General features: G+C 36.0%; 1 protein-coding gene across 1 annotated transcript in view; it reads left to right on the top strand.

Annotated features, from left to right (window-relative positions):
- The window catches only part of DYNC2H1 (dynein, cytoplasmic 2, heavy chain 1), a 197053-nt gene that overhangs the window by 175956 nt on the left and 1532 nt on the right, over positions 1-19565 (top strand). The window contains exons 87-89 of the mRNA XM_009889410.1: positions 4567-4676; positions 5022-5103; positions 13170-13286. Coding sequence (XP_009887712.1) covers positions 4567-4676; positions 5022-5103; positions 13170-13286 — 309 coding nt within the window. The remainder of the gene's footprint in view (positions 1-4566; positions 4677-5021; positions 5104-13169; positions 13287-19565) is intronic.

The following is a 19565-nucleotide window of genomic DNA, read 5'->3' as shown; positions in this document are numbered from 1 at the left end:
CTGTTTTGATAAAAGTAAATTAATACAATATATGGAATGAGAGCGTGTTTGCTAATGCTTCCCTCAGCTATGCCTTACTGCACATGTGCGTCTGGCGCGTTGCTAGCTAGCATGTTGATGATAATGGACTCTGAAGTTTTATGCTCTAACACTGTAGTATTGTGTTAGTATTCAGACTTCCTGAATAAACAGGGGGTTTCTGAGGCAAGTCAAACAGAAAGAAAGAAGTAATAGTATTTTATATAAAGCACTAACCTACAGTTATGGTCTGCATGCTCTAAAATAATAATAACTTTAAAAAATAAAATAAAAGGACAATATTTTAAAACAAAAATAAGGTTCCAAATTAAATTCCTGTGTGAATTATCATTTGAAAGATGGTATGTGTCGACACCTTATCATATACCTGAAATACAGCAGTATTCATGTGTTCATTTAATAAAAAAATAGTTAGCTCAATAATAATAGCTCAAGAATTTTGCATGCAAAAAAATTGACCACAAGGAAGCAAATTGTTGTGGGCCACTGGCTCCTGAGAAGCTACACATTACCTGCTCTGTACGCAGTGCCAGAAAAAAAAATCTCTATTTTGTTTCTTTGCAGTGTAACACAATTACCCCTGCTGGCATTTACCACTGGATGCCAACACGGAGTAGCACACCTCCGTGAGGAAGATAGGACTCTAGCATAACCGCTTGATTGACCTTTGCTTAGTCGAAACTCTGGTTAACCAAATACTTTCTCCCATAGCAGTGCTACTCACCATCGTTTTCTCTCAGACTTATACAAAGTCCAGCTTTTTTTTTTTTTCCCCACTAGTAACTTTGAATCCCTCTAAAACTAGTGGAAAACCAGAGTTGTACTCTTTGGTTTTGGGCTATGCATATTCATATAACACTAAATACAATTTTCCATCTAGGCACAGAAATGAAATCACTTCTGTAGTGATGTCTATGATTTTCTCTTTCAATAAAAGTTCTCTTCTGGGACACACCAAGGGAAAAACATGGTAGAAGTGAATACATTTCGAATGAATTAAAACAGGTGAAGGAAAAAGAACCTGATTCATTGTAGAGGAGTTCTGTGATCCTAAAGTTGTATGAATGATAATGTGAAAATCTGGCAGCTTCTTTATTCCTTCCCCTGCTCAATACGAGGTGCTCAGTTTGCTTTGGGATTACAGAAGATAAGGAATGCTTCTTTCTGAAAATGGAATACACACTCCTTGGATGTTAAGATACATGAAAAAATATTATTTGAACCACCTGAGACTGCACGTAGAGATTTACTTTTGTAAAAAACAACCAACATCCTTTTATTATACAAAACAGAACCTCACATTAACTGAACTTTTGAAGTATCTTGCTAGGAATTGCTTTGCAAGTTTGGGTATTGCTGATAAGTTTTGATATTATATTTACAATCATCATATGATAAATTAATCTATCATGGACAGTTGAAACTTAAATTTCTAATTTCCTTGTAATAAGAAAAAATCAGGAAATACTGAAGTAGTGACATACTGAAATACTGAAAGAAACAGTTACAAAGAGTGTATGATAGTTTTTTATTTTATTTTGTAATGTAAGTTTTTTGGGGGTTAGGATATTTGGACTTGTAGACCACGTTCTTGGTATGATATAAATTATTGTGAATTTATTTTTAAAAATAAGTTACACACCATGTCAGCTTTCCTATGCCTTTTCCCAGGTGGTATAGCTGCCAAGGATGTATCATTAATTCAGACACTGAAAGCTGCTTTTAGTGAGTTTAGATCTTGACTATTAGCTGTTTTGAAGACGAAAAACAAATCCTGAATTGCAGCAAACATGTTAAAGACCATATTATGGGAGGTAGGAGTGAGGGGGCGGTTGGGAGAGCATGGGTATTGACCTGAGCCACAAAGAGACAAGAAGATGGATTTTGCACCATGTTGGAGTTGGTGGTCGTCTTCTCACTGTAATCCAGCTGGCAAGTGAGAAATGCATAGATTATTTTGGCCTACCTGGGAGGAAAGGCACAGTTTCCTACTGAGTCAGTGATGGGAAAAGGCCCTTCAGACTGAAGTGCTACATGGCCATCCAAGGTCCATAAAAAGTCAAACAACTTTGGATCACTTTGACAAATGAAGTTAATGTATGCTTTTATCGTAATTGGTATAGGAGAGGGAAATGAAGATATTATAGCTGATCTATTAGAGGATTTCTCCTCTTCAAGAACCATCACTTCGGTCTTTCTACAGCTTAGCTTAAACTTCCTTCCCTTCAAGACCTGATCTCTTCCAAGCATTATGGCAGTGGCAGTGGATGTACTATCGACAAATGATCCATTTAATAGAGTGGTGTTGTCTTTTGAGACTCTTAACACTTCACTAACGTCCTGCCATGTGGTCATATAAGGCAAAAAGGACAATTAAGCATAAGGATATTTTTTACCTTTCTGTTGTAAAATACATTTTATTATCATTTTTATTGCATTTACATCTTATTTATTAAACAGCTGTGAATGAGCTATGCCTTCAGCTTTATGTAGAGCAGTAGAAGCAATTACAAACTTTGTTTTTGTCATCTAATGAAAGGTCTTGTTATTGTGTATTTCCTACTGCTACTTGATTATATGAGTTCAGAATTAACATCACCCATATTGATCTTTTAATTGGGTGGAATATAAGCATCTATGTTCCTGACAGCGTTTCTCTTTAGCAATTACATTAAAAGTTTATTTGATGACAGCAATAGAATGATTATATTAAATACAAATTGAAATTATTGTGTCTACTTTTATTATGCAAAACAATTTACAAAATCTTTCCTAACCAGAATGCGGAGTTACTGCTATATTATAAAACAGATTGTTATATCAAGTTATTGAAAGAATCATGCAGACAACAGTCATTAGCTGTGTACATTCAGCCTAGTGAAAATGGAAAGGAAAATACCTCCTAACTGATTAATAATCATTTGGCTTGAGGGCTCATAGTCGGTGATGTGACTGATAAAAAGATCACCGATTAAATGTTTGAACATGATGGAAACATTATGGAGATGTCTGACACACTGTCAAAAAAAAAGAAAAAATGACTGAGTGATATTTACTTGTATTTTGGATGATTTTGTCACTTCCAAGATGCTTCTATGGAATTATTTGTCTGTCAGCAGTTCAAAGATTACAGTCAAGTACTTTTTAAACAAGATATGGATGCCTGGCAGGTGCACTGTCTAATGAGAGTGTAGCTTCCAAGGTTTTTTATTCAATGACTAGAGTAATTTTGTAGTCTTCTAGTAGTTAGTATTTAGAAAGGAGCATGGTTTGCCTTCCACTGTTTAGCGACAGCATGTGGATTTTTAGTCTCTGATTATCTTTTGGCTTAGTGTTAAACATTATTTTTTTCTGTGCAGAAGTATATGGCTTGCAACTACTTAGAGTAGGGTGTGCAGTAACTTAACGCTTATGCTACAGTAACATAGTCAGGACTGTGACTATACCATGTAAGAAATTGTACCAAAGATGGACAGTATAAAAGTTTCAAAACAAGATTTTGAGTGTGGACTGTTGCATAACCACTCAGGTACCTACATAACTCGTGCAAAGATAACAAATTCTGTAGTTTGTGATTGCTAGTGTTTTGAGGATCAAACTCAGATTTCATTACTTAAGACACATGGTACATCAAGACTGCAGGGTGCAATGTGTGTCTCTCTTCTCATGTTGGCACATAATGCATTGCACTGATGGGAAATTCAAAGCTTGCTCCTCCTAGTAACAGGCTTCATAGCTGCGTGTAAGGCAGGGTGAAAGAAGTAGGTTGAGGCATGTGCTCTGTAAGGGTAATTGGGGCCAGCTATTCCCCCCACCTCTGTTAGTTTCATTTATTACCAAATGTAACAGAGCCTAGTTTTTATCTTATCAGAAATTCTGTAAATTCATGCTTCAGATTAATACATCTGAAATATCTGAATCATCTTTTGAAACTTCACACTAAAAATGGCAGTGTCAATCCAATTAATTCTAAGAGATATTAAAAAAGATTATTAGTAAGTACTCATAAAAACTCTTGCTTCTGGTTGAAAATCAGGTATTTCTTGAATTTAATATGCAGTCTACGTGAAAGAATGGTCTTAAAGCGTACTTGAAAGGAATGCAATTATTTGTCTGAACTCAGTAAAGCAGAGACAGTAATAACAACCGTTTTGGTGGAAAACATAAACTGTCCTGTTAGTAAAGGTGAAATAGGGTTTTGACAGAATGTTAAAAACTTGATAAAAGTTTCATTGTACAAACTAAGCTGCACTGTACAAAGAATAGAACAGAACTTTATTTAGAATGGATGAGTCACATTACATGTAAACTGCTGGTTTTCTATATACTGTTTAATGGTATTAATTTTCTGTTTACCAGTTGGAAATAATTCAAATTAGTATTAATCTTTGAGGTTACAGTATATTTGTACAAACATTTTTCATTAATCATAATAATTGACAAACCTACATCAACTCAAGATGTTGAAAAATCAGGCATTAACTTCAGGATTATTTGTTTTCTTTTTTCTTTTTTATTCTCTTTTAGAACTGGGTAGAAAAAGCAGAGAAACAGAAACTACTGTCAGATGACCTTGACCTTTCAGAGCTATTTCATCCAGACACATTTCTCAATGCCTTACGCCAGGAGACTGCAAGGTGAGGGAAAAATAACCTACCTATTTATGTGTGCTAATGTGCCAATGTTCCCTATATGTGAAGTTGGTTACTTCATTTTCCAGATGCAGGCCCAACAAATTATGTCAATTGCTGTTATTAGTCATCTCATTTTTAGTACTTTCACTAAAGTAGAATAGCTAAGAGTTAATTGTTTAAATGCTGTTGGGGTTTTTTTTATTATTTTAGATGAAATTAAAAAATTATTTTTCTCCAGAGACTTAGTTTGCTATGGTATACATTGAAAATGCATTGGTTCTGATTTTGTTCTTCATTTCCTGTTGTTATTTGTCTCTAAGATTTACTGTATATATGTTTCCCTTGCAGAGTAATGAGCTGTTCAGTGGACAGCCTTAAATTTACAGTGTCATGGAAAGGGCGAATACAGGAAGGCAAACTCCAAGTTAAGGTATTTTATTAGGATGTTTAAGTACAATTTTACTAGGATGTTTTATTAACATAGTCCAAGTCATCTGTCCATAAACTTTCTGGAAAACTGAGCTATAAATACATTGGTGCACCTGACATAGAAAGGCTGGTTAATAGTATACTACTAATGGTAGTGCAAAAATTCTGCAGTACTGGGAGAAAGAAAGCAGTTAGCTTTTTACTCTTCCTCGGTCACAGTGCTTATTGAAAATTTAAAATTGTTCTTGCTCCATTCTCTTCATCCACTCATGCAAGTCGAAGCTGCTATTCCATTAGTTAATATCTAACTGTCCTCCAGAAAGTAGTTAAAAGACTTGCAGCATGTAGCAAGAGGAACCGTAAAACTCTAAGTCTAAGGCCATGTGTTAGCATTTGTTGAACCACTGAAAGGAGACTTCCAAAGAAATAAACAAACCAAAGTAAACTATAATATGACAAGCTTTTGATATGATAAAAACCCAACATTTTTTTTTACTGGACACTTAGGGCTACAGCCTGCAGCCCTAACGGGAGCTTAGACAACAAACCAGAGATGAATCCTCAAATGGTTTAGTTTAGCTTCTTAACATTTCGTGTGGCACTGCCATTTTGGCTGAGTCCAGATATTTCTGCACCTGTTTTATGCTTAATTTTGTAGGGGATTCACAAAATAAGTTTTCTCTGCTGCGTCTTCCAACGGGTATGTTGGATATGATAATGCTGCACAGCTCCAAGTGCTACGTTCAGCAGAGAGCGCAGCATTTACAGCTGCATTCTTACAGAAAGCCAGGTGAATAATGCAGGGCACTCGCCACGCGACTATGTACTGATGTGCAGCTAAAGCAGAGAGATTGCTGGACTAGGAGAGGAGAAAGCAAGTGGCACCTTCTCGAGTTGGATAATGCAGGCAGACACAAGGCTGTGGGAGGTAGTAGGGTTCTGGGTTGGCTGCTGACACTATCTAAAATCATTAATCCACAATGTGTGAGAATGCATATTCCTAAAATATTAATAGGTAGTAAGGCCAGAAAAGGTAACTAACTGTAGTCATCTAATATGACCTTTGTACAATACAGTCACTTGAACTTTATCGAATGAATTCCTGTTGGAAATAGAGAACGTAATTTAGAAAATTATTGAATTTTGATATTTAAATAAGAGTAATATTGCCTACCTCATTTAATGAGAAGTAGATGGGAGTCTAGAACCTGGAGATAAATAAACCAAGGGACTTTTAGGGCAGTTTGGCTACCTGGGATATGATAAAACTGGGAGCCTGCAAATCACATGTTCCAAGGTTCCAAATTCAGCTTGGACTTCTAAATCCATAGCAATGAGCAAAAACTGAGTATCACATCTCAGACCACTCATTCTAGTAGGGTAACTGTCAGCTGCAGATCCTAGAAGCTTGGACTTCTTCAAAACTATCCTACCATCTTTGAAAAATGTGAGAAATCAATGTCAAATACCTGGACTCCATGTATGAATATTATCTAACTATTTTCAGATGCTAAAAAATATTACAATATTTTACAGTTGCTAGATTGAAATAGCGGCTTGGAAACAAAAGATTAAAGGGTAATTAGAGGAAAGAGTTTTATAACAACACTTCAGTTAGGTGTATTTAAGCTTATAATTTTTCATTATGTGCAAATTTATGTGGTAGATTTTTGGTAATATTTCTTAGAGTACACTCCAAGCAGTCACTGTTATATGTAGGAAAAAAGGTTAACATGTATTCTCTATTGCTTTACAAGAATGAGTCTTATGTTCCAATAGGACTCAAAAATAAAAATATAATTTTGCTTAAGAGCAAATTCTCTGCCACAGAAACAGAAGCAGTGAGGTGAGTCCTTATTTTTAGCAAAAGGTAAGAATCCTGTCAAGTTTACTCACTTGATTTGAATATTATCCTTTCCTCAGTAAGAGCAATGTTCAGTGAATCTGTACTAGTAAGTATTCACCAGTATCTTCACTGCTTCTTTGAATCTTTGATGTACAGAAAGGCTTTGGAACCCTTTGCTGTGCTGAATATTTAGATTCCTTTCCATGAGTCCTTCGTTGTGCTCATGAAAAACTGGGGAGCAACTTTCACATTAGTAAAGCTAAATACCACGTGGACTCTAACTAAGGCATAACAACGTCAGTGATGCAGAAAAATCATCTTCTAAAATGTTTCTTGTTTGATAAGGATCCACTGGATTGCACGTTAAGCTTGATTCACATGAGCAATATGAATTTTAATACTGGTAAAGTTAATGTTGTATCTGCAGTTTCAAGAATTCAGGCTAACCTTATGGAATGGGGAGCTCTCTTTGGGGAAATAGGGATTCAAAAAATGACCATCAGCAGAACAGATAAGTCCTTAAACACATGATGTGGTGAGAAGGCTGGGACCCTATTTTGTCCTGCCTGACTTTAGATATCTAAATTGGAAATTGGAGTTTACCAGCCTCACTTTGTCAATGAAGACAGACATACATCAATTCAGATCTTAAATGAGCTAAATAAATTTCAGAAGATACCTGTCTTTCTCCACTGACAGGAGAAAACCTACAATTGCTATGGTCATACCATAGTAGTTTTGGTCAGTTGCCTGAATTAAAATGTTTTTTTAAAAACGCTGTCACATTTTGGAAGTTTAAATAAACAGGTATCATGGAGACATAGGGTTCAGGAAAGAGTTATTTAAAGATTTTCCAGACTTTATAAAAAAAAAAAATTAAGTTATATAATGCTATTATTAAAAAAAATTATCTACTTTATTAAAGATAATTATTGTCATTGTATAAAAGCACCAGTTCTGATAAGAAGATCTCTTTTATAGAAAGTGTAATTCACAAATGGAAAATCTTACATAGGGGTGAAATACAATAAAACATGTTGTAAGCACAACAGAATGGTGTGAAAGCAAGGTGGAAAGTGATAGCAAAAAAATAGTATGTCTACTTTAGACTACACATGATCTAGTTAAATACATACGGTCCTCGGTGAACTGGGCCTCTATGAGTTTGACATTGAGTGTCATATTGCAAATAAGGCTACTAAGAAATTTTTCACATTTAAAAATTCAATTCATAAGCAAAAGGAGATCTGTTTCCATTTCAGTTGTGCACAGAATAAGATAACTGAAGTAAATGTAAAATGTTTCTTGGCGTCCTATTGTGTATGCATCTTTGAATGTATATAGTTAATAGTGCACATGCATAGACATACTTTTCTCTCTGCACAAATACCTTTTCTTTGTTCTCTTCAGAAATTTTCTTTTCATTATGATTTATTGTGTTTCTGTTTAGAACCTGTCTGATCATATACCTCTGTCTATAAGAGAAACTTATATACCATACTGTTTTCCTTCCCCTTGGCAACTGCCAGGTCTTCGGATTGTATTGTTCAAAAGTCATGAACCTGCACTCATTTCTCTTTGCTAAGCCATTCTTTTCTTATTTAAGATAGATCTTCAAACTATCAGAAATGTTGTGATAAAATAATTGGTAGAATTGGTAAATATGATTTCTTTTAGTCAGAAAATTTGATTTTTTGATAATACATGTTCCATCTTCACATGATTCAGACTGTGGGTTTAAAATTAGATGTATCACATCCCGTACAAAAACTAGATCATGGTATAGGCTGTTCAGAGGTTTATCAGTTTCAATCGATGCTAATGGTGCTATTTCACTTTGTGTGACTATTTCCATAGAGACTTGATTCTCTACTCAGATGTTTGAAGGACTCTGTTTTGGGATATGGGGGAATTGTGGTCAAGTCCCTGAATCAAGGGATATTTAGTTATTCTAATAGAATGTCTTTGTTGAAGGATTGGAACGATTAGGAATGCAGATGAACGTTGAATTTAAACCTAAGATTCACACATAATTTCTATAACTTTCTCAGTCACACTGACAGTTAATGACTGTTTTGAAAACATGTTTGTTGAGGGTTTTTTTCTTGCCTTTAATTTTAAAAGTTTTTGATGGCTTAGAATTTGTTCTGATAAGGAAAAGAAGGTGGAAATCTCACTATGATCTGTATCATGAAAATGCTTCTTCAGTCTTGCTGTACTTCTAAAAAATGGCATCATCCTTCAGCAATTGTAGACATTTGGAATGATCTTTGTGTGCCAGAAATTTCAAATAATACACCCTGTGATTGTCTGAAAATCACAAGCAGGAAGGGCTAGAACTGTTGGTGTAACTACAAAGTAGGCAGAGGAATACTCAATCAGGCCAAGAATACACCTGAATCTGTGTGTATTATCAAATCTGATGTTAAATTATCAGTGTTAATTCAGGTGACAGTTTAAACGTATAATGTAGAGTAGATCTCTCCTAGTAGGGTGTGATTAATATTTGATTTAGAATTAATCTGTATAAAATTACACCTTCTTTAATATCACTTTGGATTGCTATAATAAAAGGTACTGAAAATGTATGGCTATTGCAATATAATCACATATTGACACGCAAATACATGTCTTGTATTTGCTTTGTGCATTGATTGTGCTGTTGTACAAAAGCAGGTACTCATTCCTTTTGGCGTTCCATTCTCTGTTATAGAAAAGAATGAAAGAAAAGAAGAAACATGTTAAGAGACTTCTTGGTTAGTAAGTTCTGTGAGCTTGCATGGAGCTTAATACAAATAGTGAAAAAAAAAAAAATTATTGCAAGACTATAATATTCAAGTAGATAATATCAACGTTAATATCAAAACTATGCTCTTAGCAATTGACAGAAATGCTATTATAAGGCATCCTGACAGGTCTGTTTTTACAGTATACCTCCATCCTGAAATATCAAGAAATTAATGATGGAGACCTGTGGAGGTAATGAAGTGAAAATATGACTTCCTCAAGTCTGTTGTCATTTGTATAATTTCATGGGAAACTATGGCATTAAATAGTAAGGAAAAATTAATTGCAGAGAATTTGAACTTTTGGAAACAGACATGCTTTGGACCATGGTATCAGCATACTTTCTACAAATGTGTAAGAAACATAATCTGTAATGTGTAACAATAGCTTTTTTGAAACTAAACTAGTAGCAATAGTTGCAAAATTCCAAATACTATATAAGAATTAAAATTTTAAAAATTATGGTCAACTCCAGCCATTACTCTAAGCTGATTTGCAAAAATACTATGCATTTTAATTACAGATACTGTGAAATCCATTTCCTTCATAGTAGTTTTAATTTCTGTACATAGTTTATCATAGAAATGAGAACACGGCTATGGGTATACTCTGCCAGACAGTATCTGAAAGTACATTGTTCCAATGGTTTGGGGCTTTTTCAGTGTCTTTTAATATTGAATCAAAGTCAAAAATTTGGTCTTCATCTTCAAAGGATTTCCTATGATTGGTTGAAGTTTTCCAGGAGATCAAATGGTGTTATTTTACATAACTACAATGTCAAAGGAACTGCCAATATCAAAAGAAGAGATGTGTGTGCAGTAGAAAGAGATTTTTCAATAGATGACCCACTTCTATAGAAACCTCTTTTAGAGATGTTGAGGATGGCCAGACCTTTGAACACCCTAACAATAAATTTTAAAACCTCTTCTTCGGACCAGTCTCCCCTCAATAACTTTGCTGAAGTCACATATTTATCAAACCAAGCTCCATGACAAAATTCCCTGCAGAATGCAGGAAGGGCAGAAAGAAGAACATATGAGATGAATCTTTCTAGTATTTGTGTGATGGGGATAAATAAGAGCTTTAAAAGCATTCAATCAGAAGTGTAGTGAGATAAAGAGTAATCTAGGATCTGTGCATATAGGGAAGTGAGGCCTTAAGTATCAATGTTAACAACAGAGAGCAGTAGGAAGGACTCTGTGGGAAAGCCTCAGTATAATCATTAGTCATACTTTGTTCCTTTTGTGCCTTTTATGATATTTTTCTTCATATTCTTTGTTCTTTCAAGAGAGAAGAGTTGGCACTGAAATGTATATAGGCTATCATTAATGACTATTGACACCCAAACTTCTCTTTTTCTAGATAAAGACATCTTTTTCCAAAATATCTCTGTGTGGAGAGATTTTGAGTTTGAAAAGAAATGGTGCAAAATATCAAATATTAACACTACACCTTAAAAGCAACAGACCTGAAAATCTTAAGGAAGGTTCAAAGGAAAGATCACAATGAAACCTGGCAGGAGAAAGGAGAGGAGTGTCATGCTTTCATAAAGAAGAAAAGACCTTAAGCTTCAACAAGAGGTTGAGGGAGAAAAAAAGTTTTTGCAGTTCCAAATAGAAAGTCTGAAAAATGTAATTCATTTCACTGAGACCTTATTATAATAATTTGGGGAAATTTAAGCTAGAGAAAAGGTCATACTCCACTGAGCTTTCCATTTGGGGTTGTTTTGGTTCAGGTTATCCAGTTTTGCAGGCTTTAGTGTGAGTCCTACTCTGTGTGGAACACAGATTGCTTCAAAGAATGTTGCCAGTTCTCTGGTCATTGTCTTGTCCAAGGTCAAACGCAGCTTTTTTCTATAGCTTTTTAAAATGCAATCTTTTAAAACTTTTTTTCGTGTTAGAATAAGTATATATTCATCTTGCACATTGTAAGGAAGAGTCCTCAGCTCAGAGCTAGAAAAGAAATATGAGTGTAAAGAAGCAAATTTTTGAAGACCTCAGTGCCTGTCTACAATCAAAAGAATAATTAGTTATTAAAAATGCAAAACGTCATCTTAGCTAGTGTGCACTTAGTAAAGTATTAACAGAAAACCACTCCCAACACTTGGGAGGAAGGGAGGAAGGCATTGCTTTTCAAGCATGACAGTTAACTCCCATTGTGTTACTGGTTAATTGCAAATTTTCTTGTCAGGTAAATAATTTTAGAATACTGTAATTACCTAAGCAAATTATTTCTGTTATGTCTTCTGTGATACAGATCTTCATTGTAACATCATACTTTAACCACTTTTTAAAATTTCGTACACTTTTTAGAATTTCTTGCAGGAGAAAATGGATTAGAAAATGATACTTTTCTCCATTTTGGTTCTGTGGTTACTCATCCCGTTTCCAACAGCATGGCATTTCCTCCTTCCAGCTCCACTTTATGAACCTTGTATTTGATCAAAGCCCACCTCAGTGTTGTGTATTTAATTCAGGGCTTTAGTATGACAGTGTAACAGACAGGTGATTTTCAGATTGTAGCTTCTGTTAAACATCAGTTCCAGCTTAAGATTTAGCCTTTTAGAAAGCCACATTAAATTTATTACCAAGTTAAGTTTTATTATTGCTAAAATTGAAGTTATCATTTCAGAAGGCCAATCTGACTGTTATTATAATTTATACTGGCAAACTGTTATTATTTGTACTGGGAGAATAAAGTTATCAATGGCTATTGAAAATTTTATTTGGAAGAAATCCAGAATAGATATCATTGTCATTAATTTATGCAGGACTTCAGTGAAGAAAAAAAGAGAATGTTTCGTTCAGAGGCTGAAAGTACTTACTAATTAAAAGAAAGCATGTAAAACATGTTACATAAAAAGCATTGCATAGTTACTTGTAGAAGCATATGGGATTCTTATTTAGTTCTTTCCAAACAATAGTTTATCTAAGAAATCCTATGTTAAATATAATTTTCTCTCATATTATTTCAGTATATTTTGTTTGCCTCTGCAGAAGCTGTGTAATCGCGCATTACATTCTTTGAAAGCTGTGCTCAGACTTCCAAGCAGGAAGTCATGCTTGTTCCAGTGATTGTTCTTCTCATCTTCTTGACATTGTAATGATTGTGAACTTGGCTGTCGCTATCATATTTCCATTAATCTAATGCCAGGCAATTGCAGTCTCATGAATGATGACATTTACAGGTATTTTTCTCTAGCATTTCAAAGAATGTGAATCCCAATCAGAGGAAGTTCACGCCAAAGTGTGGTCCAGGTCTTGCTTTTAAATCATGTTTCCGATTCTCACAAAGAACGTTGCAATAATTAGTTTCCTGTTATTTAAAAATTTGGTCACAATAAGGAGGATCATCATTTATTAAAGCACAGTGTAATCATTACTGACATTTCAAGTCTGTAATATATGTTTGAATATTTTATATTTCCACGGCAGATCAGTGGCTTACAACTGGAAGGCTGCAGTTTTGATGGAAATCGACTTTCAGAAAATCTGCATGATTCTCCCAGTGTGTCATCTGTTCTCCCTTGTTACATGGCCTGGATTCCACAGGTACTAAATTATTAAAAGCCCTAAACTTTCAAGACCCATAATTTGCTTTTTTTCTGCGTAGTAGCTTTTCCATATGATGTTACTAACCTGTTTTCCCCTAATTTAAAAATAAAAATCCCTGTCTTTAATAGAAAAGCAGTTACTTCTTTTATATAAAACAAGAACTTATTATTAATTTTGTCAATATTTCTTAGCTTATGTTGTTTAGATTAAGGCAAGGGCTTAATTTCAGTCATACCTTTTTTTCCATGTGTTTTAAAAAACGTTAACGTATTTTCAAAAGTGTATTTAGTAAATGTATACATGAGTTTGGGAATTAATTCCTAGAATATATTTCATTTGCATTTTATACATTAACTTAAAATGCAATAGCAGTAAAAAGACTGAGAACATGATGTGATCTGTAAGCAAAGAAAGACTTTCCTCTACTTACACTAATTTAAAAAAATGCCAATGCTTGCAGAACTAGGTAAGATGGAAGTGAAGTAATCCAAACAGTAAAAACTGTTACTGCTTCTGCTCTCCAATTCTAACAGCAATCTCTGATAAATAAAGCAAAAAGTTACATAGAACTTATTCAAGGATGTGTAGGAATTACAAATTTGCATACTTACAGTCTTATAACTAAAAGAAAGCTTATTGTAGAATTCATCTCATCTAAATTAGCTCTAAAAGTTAATGGGCTGGTATGACTTAGCTCCTTCTTTGGTGTCAGTAAAAGACAGGCATGTCAGGAAGCCCATCCCATAATAAGGTAACAGGGATAAATCTGTTTAGATGTGATTCTAGAGACAGCCTAGACCACTAACTCTGGGGCAGACAGGTGAGAAGAATCCCACATACAGATGTAGAAGAACACGTATTAAGACGTTCACACCAAAAACGAAGTGTAAATGTAGAAAGTGAGAAATAGGGATTGATGCAGGTTTTTTCCACTTCTTTATCACAGTAAATAAACTTAGCAGCATATAAAAAATGAAAAATAATCTCACCTTCTGTTCTGTCCTGCAGACATTAAGTCATCAAGCAAATGAATTTATTAACTGGAGGAGTTTGTTATTTGGCAACCAAGAGAACTCTGCAGAGTTCTCTCTTCAGAAAACTAGGTTTGGTTAGAAGAACATTCAAGGAAAAAGTTCACTGGACCCAAGTAGTTGAAATGTCAGTTAGAATTGAGTTTATTAATTATCTTAAATTACGGCAATGATGAGATGTGTGATATATTGTGATAGATAGTGTGCAAGGAGCTCCATTGTTAACACACTACTGTATCCCAACTGTTTTCTTTTTTGTCATTGTTATTTCCAGCACTGGAAGTATAGCATTCCATTATAGTACAGCAGTAGAAATATAACAGTCAAGATTTAGACTTTGAACACACCTACTAGCCACCATCTGCGCTACTGCTCCCAGCTTTAATGGGGAAAAAAATACTGAAAATTAAAACAAAACAAAACAAAAAAAACACTAAAAAAAACTATTACAAAGTTGACCAGTGAAAGATTTTTCAGTTCTTTAGTATTTTACAAGGTTTGTTTTGTTCAGAAAAATAAACAGATTTGTAATTTACTTGAAAGGTGGTGCATGGGATAAATATGGAGTTGCCAGACATCCTAATACATAGACTCAGTGGTGTGTGGGGGAGGATGGTAATATACATGGTTTTAGTGGTAAGACCAAATGTTTATCTTATGCACACTGAAAATGAGGATTGTAAGTAACCATCTCTTTGTTCTGAAAAACATTTATCTTGTGTTAGAGATAAAACAAATTCTTAAGTGTTTTTCTGAATAACAGTCTATATTCTTTAAACTTCAAAGTAAGATCCAGAAGTTATATCTGACATCAGCAGGGAGCTTTATCTATAAAAGAGAGAAGTGAGATATTTCAATAATCAGTGAATTAAACTTCTTCCAATGTACTTCATAATTTAAATAAATAGCAACTGAAGTCTTTGTGTTGGAAAAAAATATAATTCTTTTCAAACACAGGCCCAAACTTGTCAGCTGCCCAGATTTTAAAAGTATCTCTAACAAGAGCATTTCTGAGTTGATTTGCCCATAAGTTTTTTTTGCTATGGGCTTCACTGTTAAAACTGACCACAATCAAACACTGAGCTCAGAAACCAAGGGAGAATCAGGACGTTATGCACTTCCCCTGATCTCATTATCCTCTCCTTAGGAGAAGAGTGGATGAAGTAGAACATACTCTTAGGACTCTTAGGTTTTGAATGTGTTTTCTTTTCCCCATAAATATCTCTTACAAAATCTAGTGAGCAAAAATCTGTATATTTATAATGCAATGCTTTGAGGACATTTTCAACCAAACTAAAATAAAGTGAACCCTCTGAAAAAAAAAAAAAAAAAGCAACATACAGAATTTCTCTGAGACAAACCCATCAAAATGCTTCAATGCTCAACATGGAGTATTTTGAGCTACTAACATGATGCTTATTCTCATTAAACTGTGAAGGTCCTTTCCAGTTTTAATTCACTGAGAGTTCCCAAGCTGTGAAAGGTGTTGCTAGAGGGGACGGAACCATGTGTGAGGCAGTGTAGACAAAGAGAGTTTTTTGGACTGTGCGTAAGCCAAGGACATACAGATCTGTGGTTCAAAAAGACTTTCACCAAACGGTTTTAACCCTCAAATAATGTAATTCCTTAAAACATCAATGGGATTGAGAACGATACAGGGACAGCTCTTTTGACCCCAAAAGGTGTAAAAAGAGGTCTTTGAAGGCAAACTGGCCAACTTTTGGCCTCTCAGTTTTGGCAAAACTTAAATTCTCTGATTAACATTTTGCTCTCAGACTGGCCAGCATTTTGTCTTCTTCTGTAGTGTTAACCAAGGGAAAAATGTGGTAAGTATAATCCTTCTGAGAACAGCTGAGTTCTTTTGACAAACTTCTGATTATTAAGTTATTCTATACAACTCTTACAGTGCACAGACCTTCTCTGAGGATTTAAACACTGATGTTCAAAAGCCATGGGAAGTTGATTTTCAAAAGGAACAACAAAGTTCTTCAGAAATGGCTTACACTTGACATGCAAGACAAAGTGCTTGAAACAGTTATTGTTTGCATGTTTCCTTTTTCCTGTTTTTAGTTATTTTCTAATATTGGAGCTTCACTAACTTACATTTGATGTGATTTGCATTAAAAAGAACCTCATTTTTGTTTCAAATTCCTTTCTGACAAGTATCCCACTTTGTTGTTTGATTGTTGACAATCTTCTGCCATTTTCCTGTTGACAGGAAGGGAGATTTTGAGTGTGATGGAAAATATGTTTAAAATATATCAATTGAATCAAACCCTGAATTATTTATACTAAATAAATACATCATGGGTTGAAACCAAAATTACATGCTGCAGGAAGTCTAGACTGAGTCTTTGAGCTCAGTTCTATAGTCATGCATAGGGACGGTCCCAGAATCACAGAATAGTTTGGGTTGGAAGGGTCGTTTAAAGGTCATCTAGTCCAACTCCCCTGCAATGAGCAGGGACATCTTCCACTAGATCAGGTTGCTCAGAGCCCTGTCCAACCTCACCTTGAATGTTTCCAGGGACGAGGCATCTACCACCTCTCTGGGCAACCTGGTCCAGTGTTTCACCACCCTCAGTGTAAAAAATGTCTTCCTTCTGTCTCATCTAAATTTACCCTCTTTTAGTTTAATGTCATTACCCCTTGTCCTATCATAACAGGCCCTGCTAAAATGTTCATCCCCGTCTTTCCCATAGGTCCCCTTTAAGCACTGGAAGGCTGCAGTAAGGTCTCCCTGGAGCCTTCTCTTCTCCAGGCTGAACAACCCCAACTCAGCATTTCTTAATAGGAGAGGTGCTTCAGCCCTCTGATCATTTTAGAGGCCCTCCTCTGGACCCGCTCCGACAGGTCCATGTCCTTCTTGTGTTGGGGGCCCGAGAGCTGGATGCAGTAGTCCAGGTGGGGTCTCACCAGAGTGGAGCAGAGTGTCAGAATCACCTCCCTCGACCTGCTGGCCATGCTGACCTGCAGCCCAGGATACGGTTGTTGCATTAAGGGGCAAAGTAGTTTTGGCAGAAAATAAACCCCCTTGCGTTCTAACACTCCTCACCGAGGTGGGAGGCCAGGTGCGGCTAGGTTTAAATTCTGAGTGATGTCCAATTCACCACTATCAATCCAGGCGTGTTTAATATATATTAAACTCTTACAGTTCTGGATACACTAATAGCAGACTGCACTTTCAACCCAGTCGTGCTCCTGAACTAACATGGCCACTCTTTGGTTGCATTCAATGAGAAACCCAAACGACTAGCTGCCTACACAGTGCAGTTTATTTAAGCAACAGATACACAAATTCTTTTGGATTGCTGGCTATAGTGACTGTAAGCAAAGCACGTGCAAATACTAAAGATGTTAGCAATATAGTTTGGTTACAAATGCACTAAGTTATAAAACAACTCTATAAAAGTGCTTGGTATAGCCAAGTGTTTGAATCTTACCCACAGGTGTCCTTATGGGGGGGAAGACAGACTCAGCCCATCAACTGATCCCAGAAGTCAAGGCAGTCTTTGATGGAGTCCTCCTTGACTTGTTCACAATAGTGTCTTCCCTAACATCCCCCCTTTCTTGGGCCATTTTTATACTGGTTTTTATCTTCAAGGTGGAGTTTGACTCTAGTCATAAATACGTAATGACATTATAATGAGCAAAGTTGACCCAAAGGATAGCATTTTGTCAAAAAATGACAGATCGTTGGCTCAGGGTAACAATTAGGCAGCTTATCAGTTCTATAAGGCCTTCAGGGGTTCCATTTGACCCTCAAGTTTCCATTTTATCACAGAGTTTGGCCACAGTGTCTCCACTCCGCTCTGTCCTCTGCACTGTTTTTCTTCTTAAAGTTAGCACACCAGACTCCCTGAATGTCATCAACATCCAAGGTTGCCTAGGGAACCCCCGCGAAATGCATCAGCTATACTCTGTCCCTGAAAGTCTCACCGATGCTGTACTTTTCTTCAAAATGTGAATAAGTGTAGTACGTATACAGTTTATCAGTTCCATGGTGTCATCTCGTTCCTATATTTGCTGGATTATCTCAGGGTTTGGCCTTGGAGTCTTCACCGCACTCCACTCCCCGTGTTGTTCTGCAAGCAATATCGTACAGGGAATCACAGATGTAGTGAACCAGCTGTGGCTATATTCTACCCTAGAGACCTTTTGATTTTATGCCTTTCCTTAATGTGTGAACAATGCTGTATTATTGATCATTTCAGTAATTATTCCACAACGGTTGGTTTTCTGGGCTGTGAGCGCACATTATCAGCTCATGTGCAAATAAATGCCCTGTGCAAAGCCCTAGGAGGAAACTATGTCCAAGGCACACACACTTTGTAGTACAGAAAGCAAAGCGGAGCTGTTACTGATCTCAGAGTAGAGCATTGCTTGGTCATCAGGATACAGATGGAGAGGTAAAGCCATGGCTCCAACCAAGGTCCTTCCCTAAGTAGTGTTCACAACATAATTGTGATCTTTGTCATAGTAGTACTGCTAATGCTGTGCAGTAGGGAAGTATATGTATAGGAGAATGCAAATTATAAATTAATTCAGCCACAAGTTCAAAGCACTCAGTTCAAATCTGAATGCTTAAAGTTAACTTGATAATTTCATATTTAGGCACTTAATGAAAGTCCTCTGTTTTCCAGAAGTGCCAGAGAACCCCAACTGTGACTGTGATCAGTATTAGTATGAAAGGCATTTTTAAAAAATAAAACCAAACCATCAAAAAGTCATCAAACCTGCTTTTTCTTTTTACCAGTAATGTAATTTTTTACATATGCTTGCATGTCTTGGAGTGCTAGAATTAAATGGAAAGGACTAGAAAATTTAAGCTGTTTGTTTGAAGTCCCGGTCTAACAAAATCGTCGTTGATACTTCTGGGTTCCTCTTAATATCCTCCTTTAAGTGGAGCCCTTGTGAGGCTCTGATGTAAGATACAGTATCTCTGTCTGTATCAGAGAACAATTTTTATATTTGTATTTACTGATGACGATAGAAACCACCCCCAGAGGGACCTGGACAGGCTGGAGAGGTGGGCCCAAGCCAACCTCATGCAGTTCAACAAGGCCAAGTGCAAGGTCCTACGTCTGGGTCGGGGCAATCCCAAGCACAAATACAGGCTTGGTGGGGTATCGCTGGAGAGCAGCCCCTGAGGAGAAGGATCTGGGTGTGCTGATTGACCAGAAGCTCAGCATGAGCCAGCAATGTGCAATCGCAGCCCAGAAGGCCAACCGCATCCTGGGCTGCA

This window comes from Charadrius vociferus, unplaced genomic scaffold, assembly GCF_000708025.1.
Source record: "Charadrius vociferus isolate BGI_N301 unplaced genomic scaffold, ASM70802v2 scaffold87, whole genome shotgun sequence".
NCBI classification, from domain to species: domain Eukaryota; kingdom Metazoa; phylum Chordata; class Aves; order Charadriiformes; family Charadriidae; genus Charadrius; species Charadrius vociferus.
The sequence above is the reverse complement of the archived record's forward strand: the minus strand, read 5'-3'. Positions and strand labels throughout refer to the sequence as shown.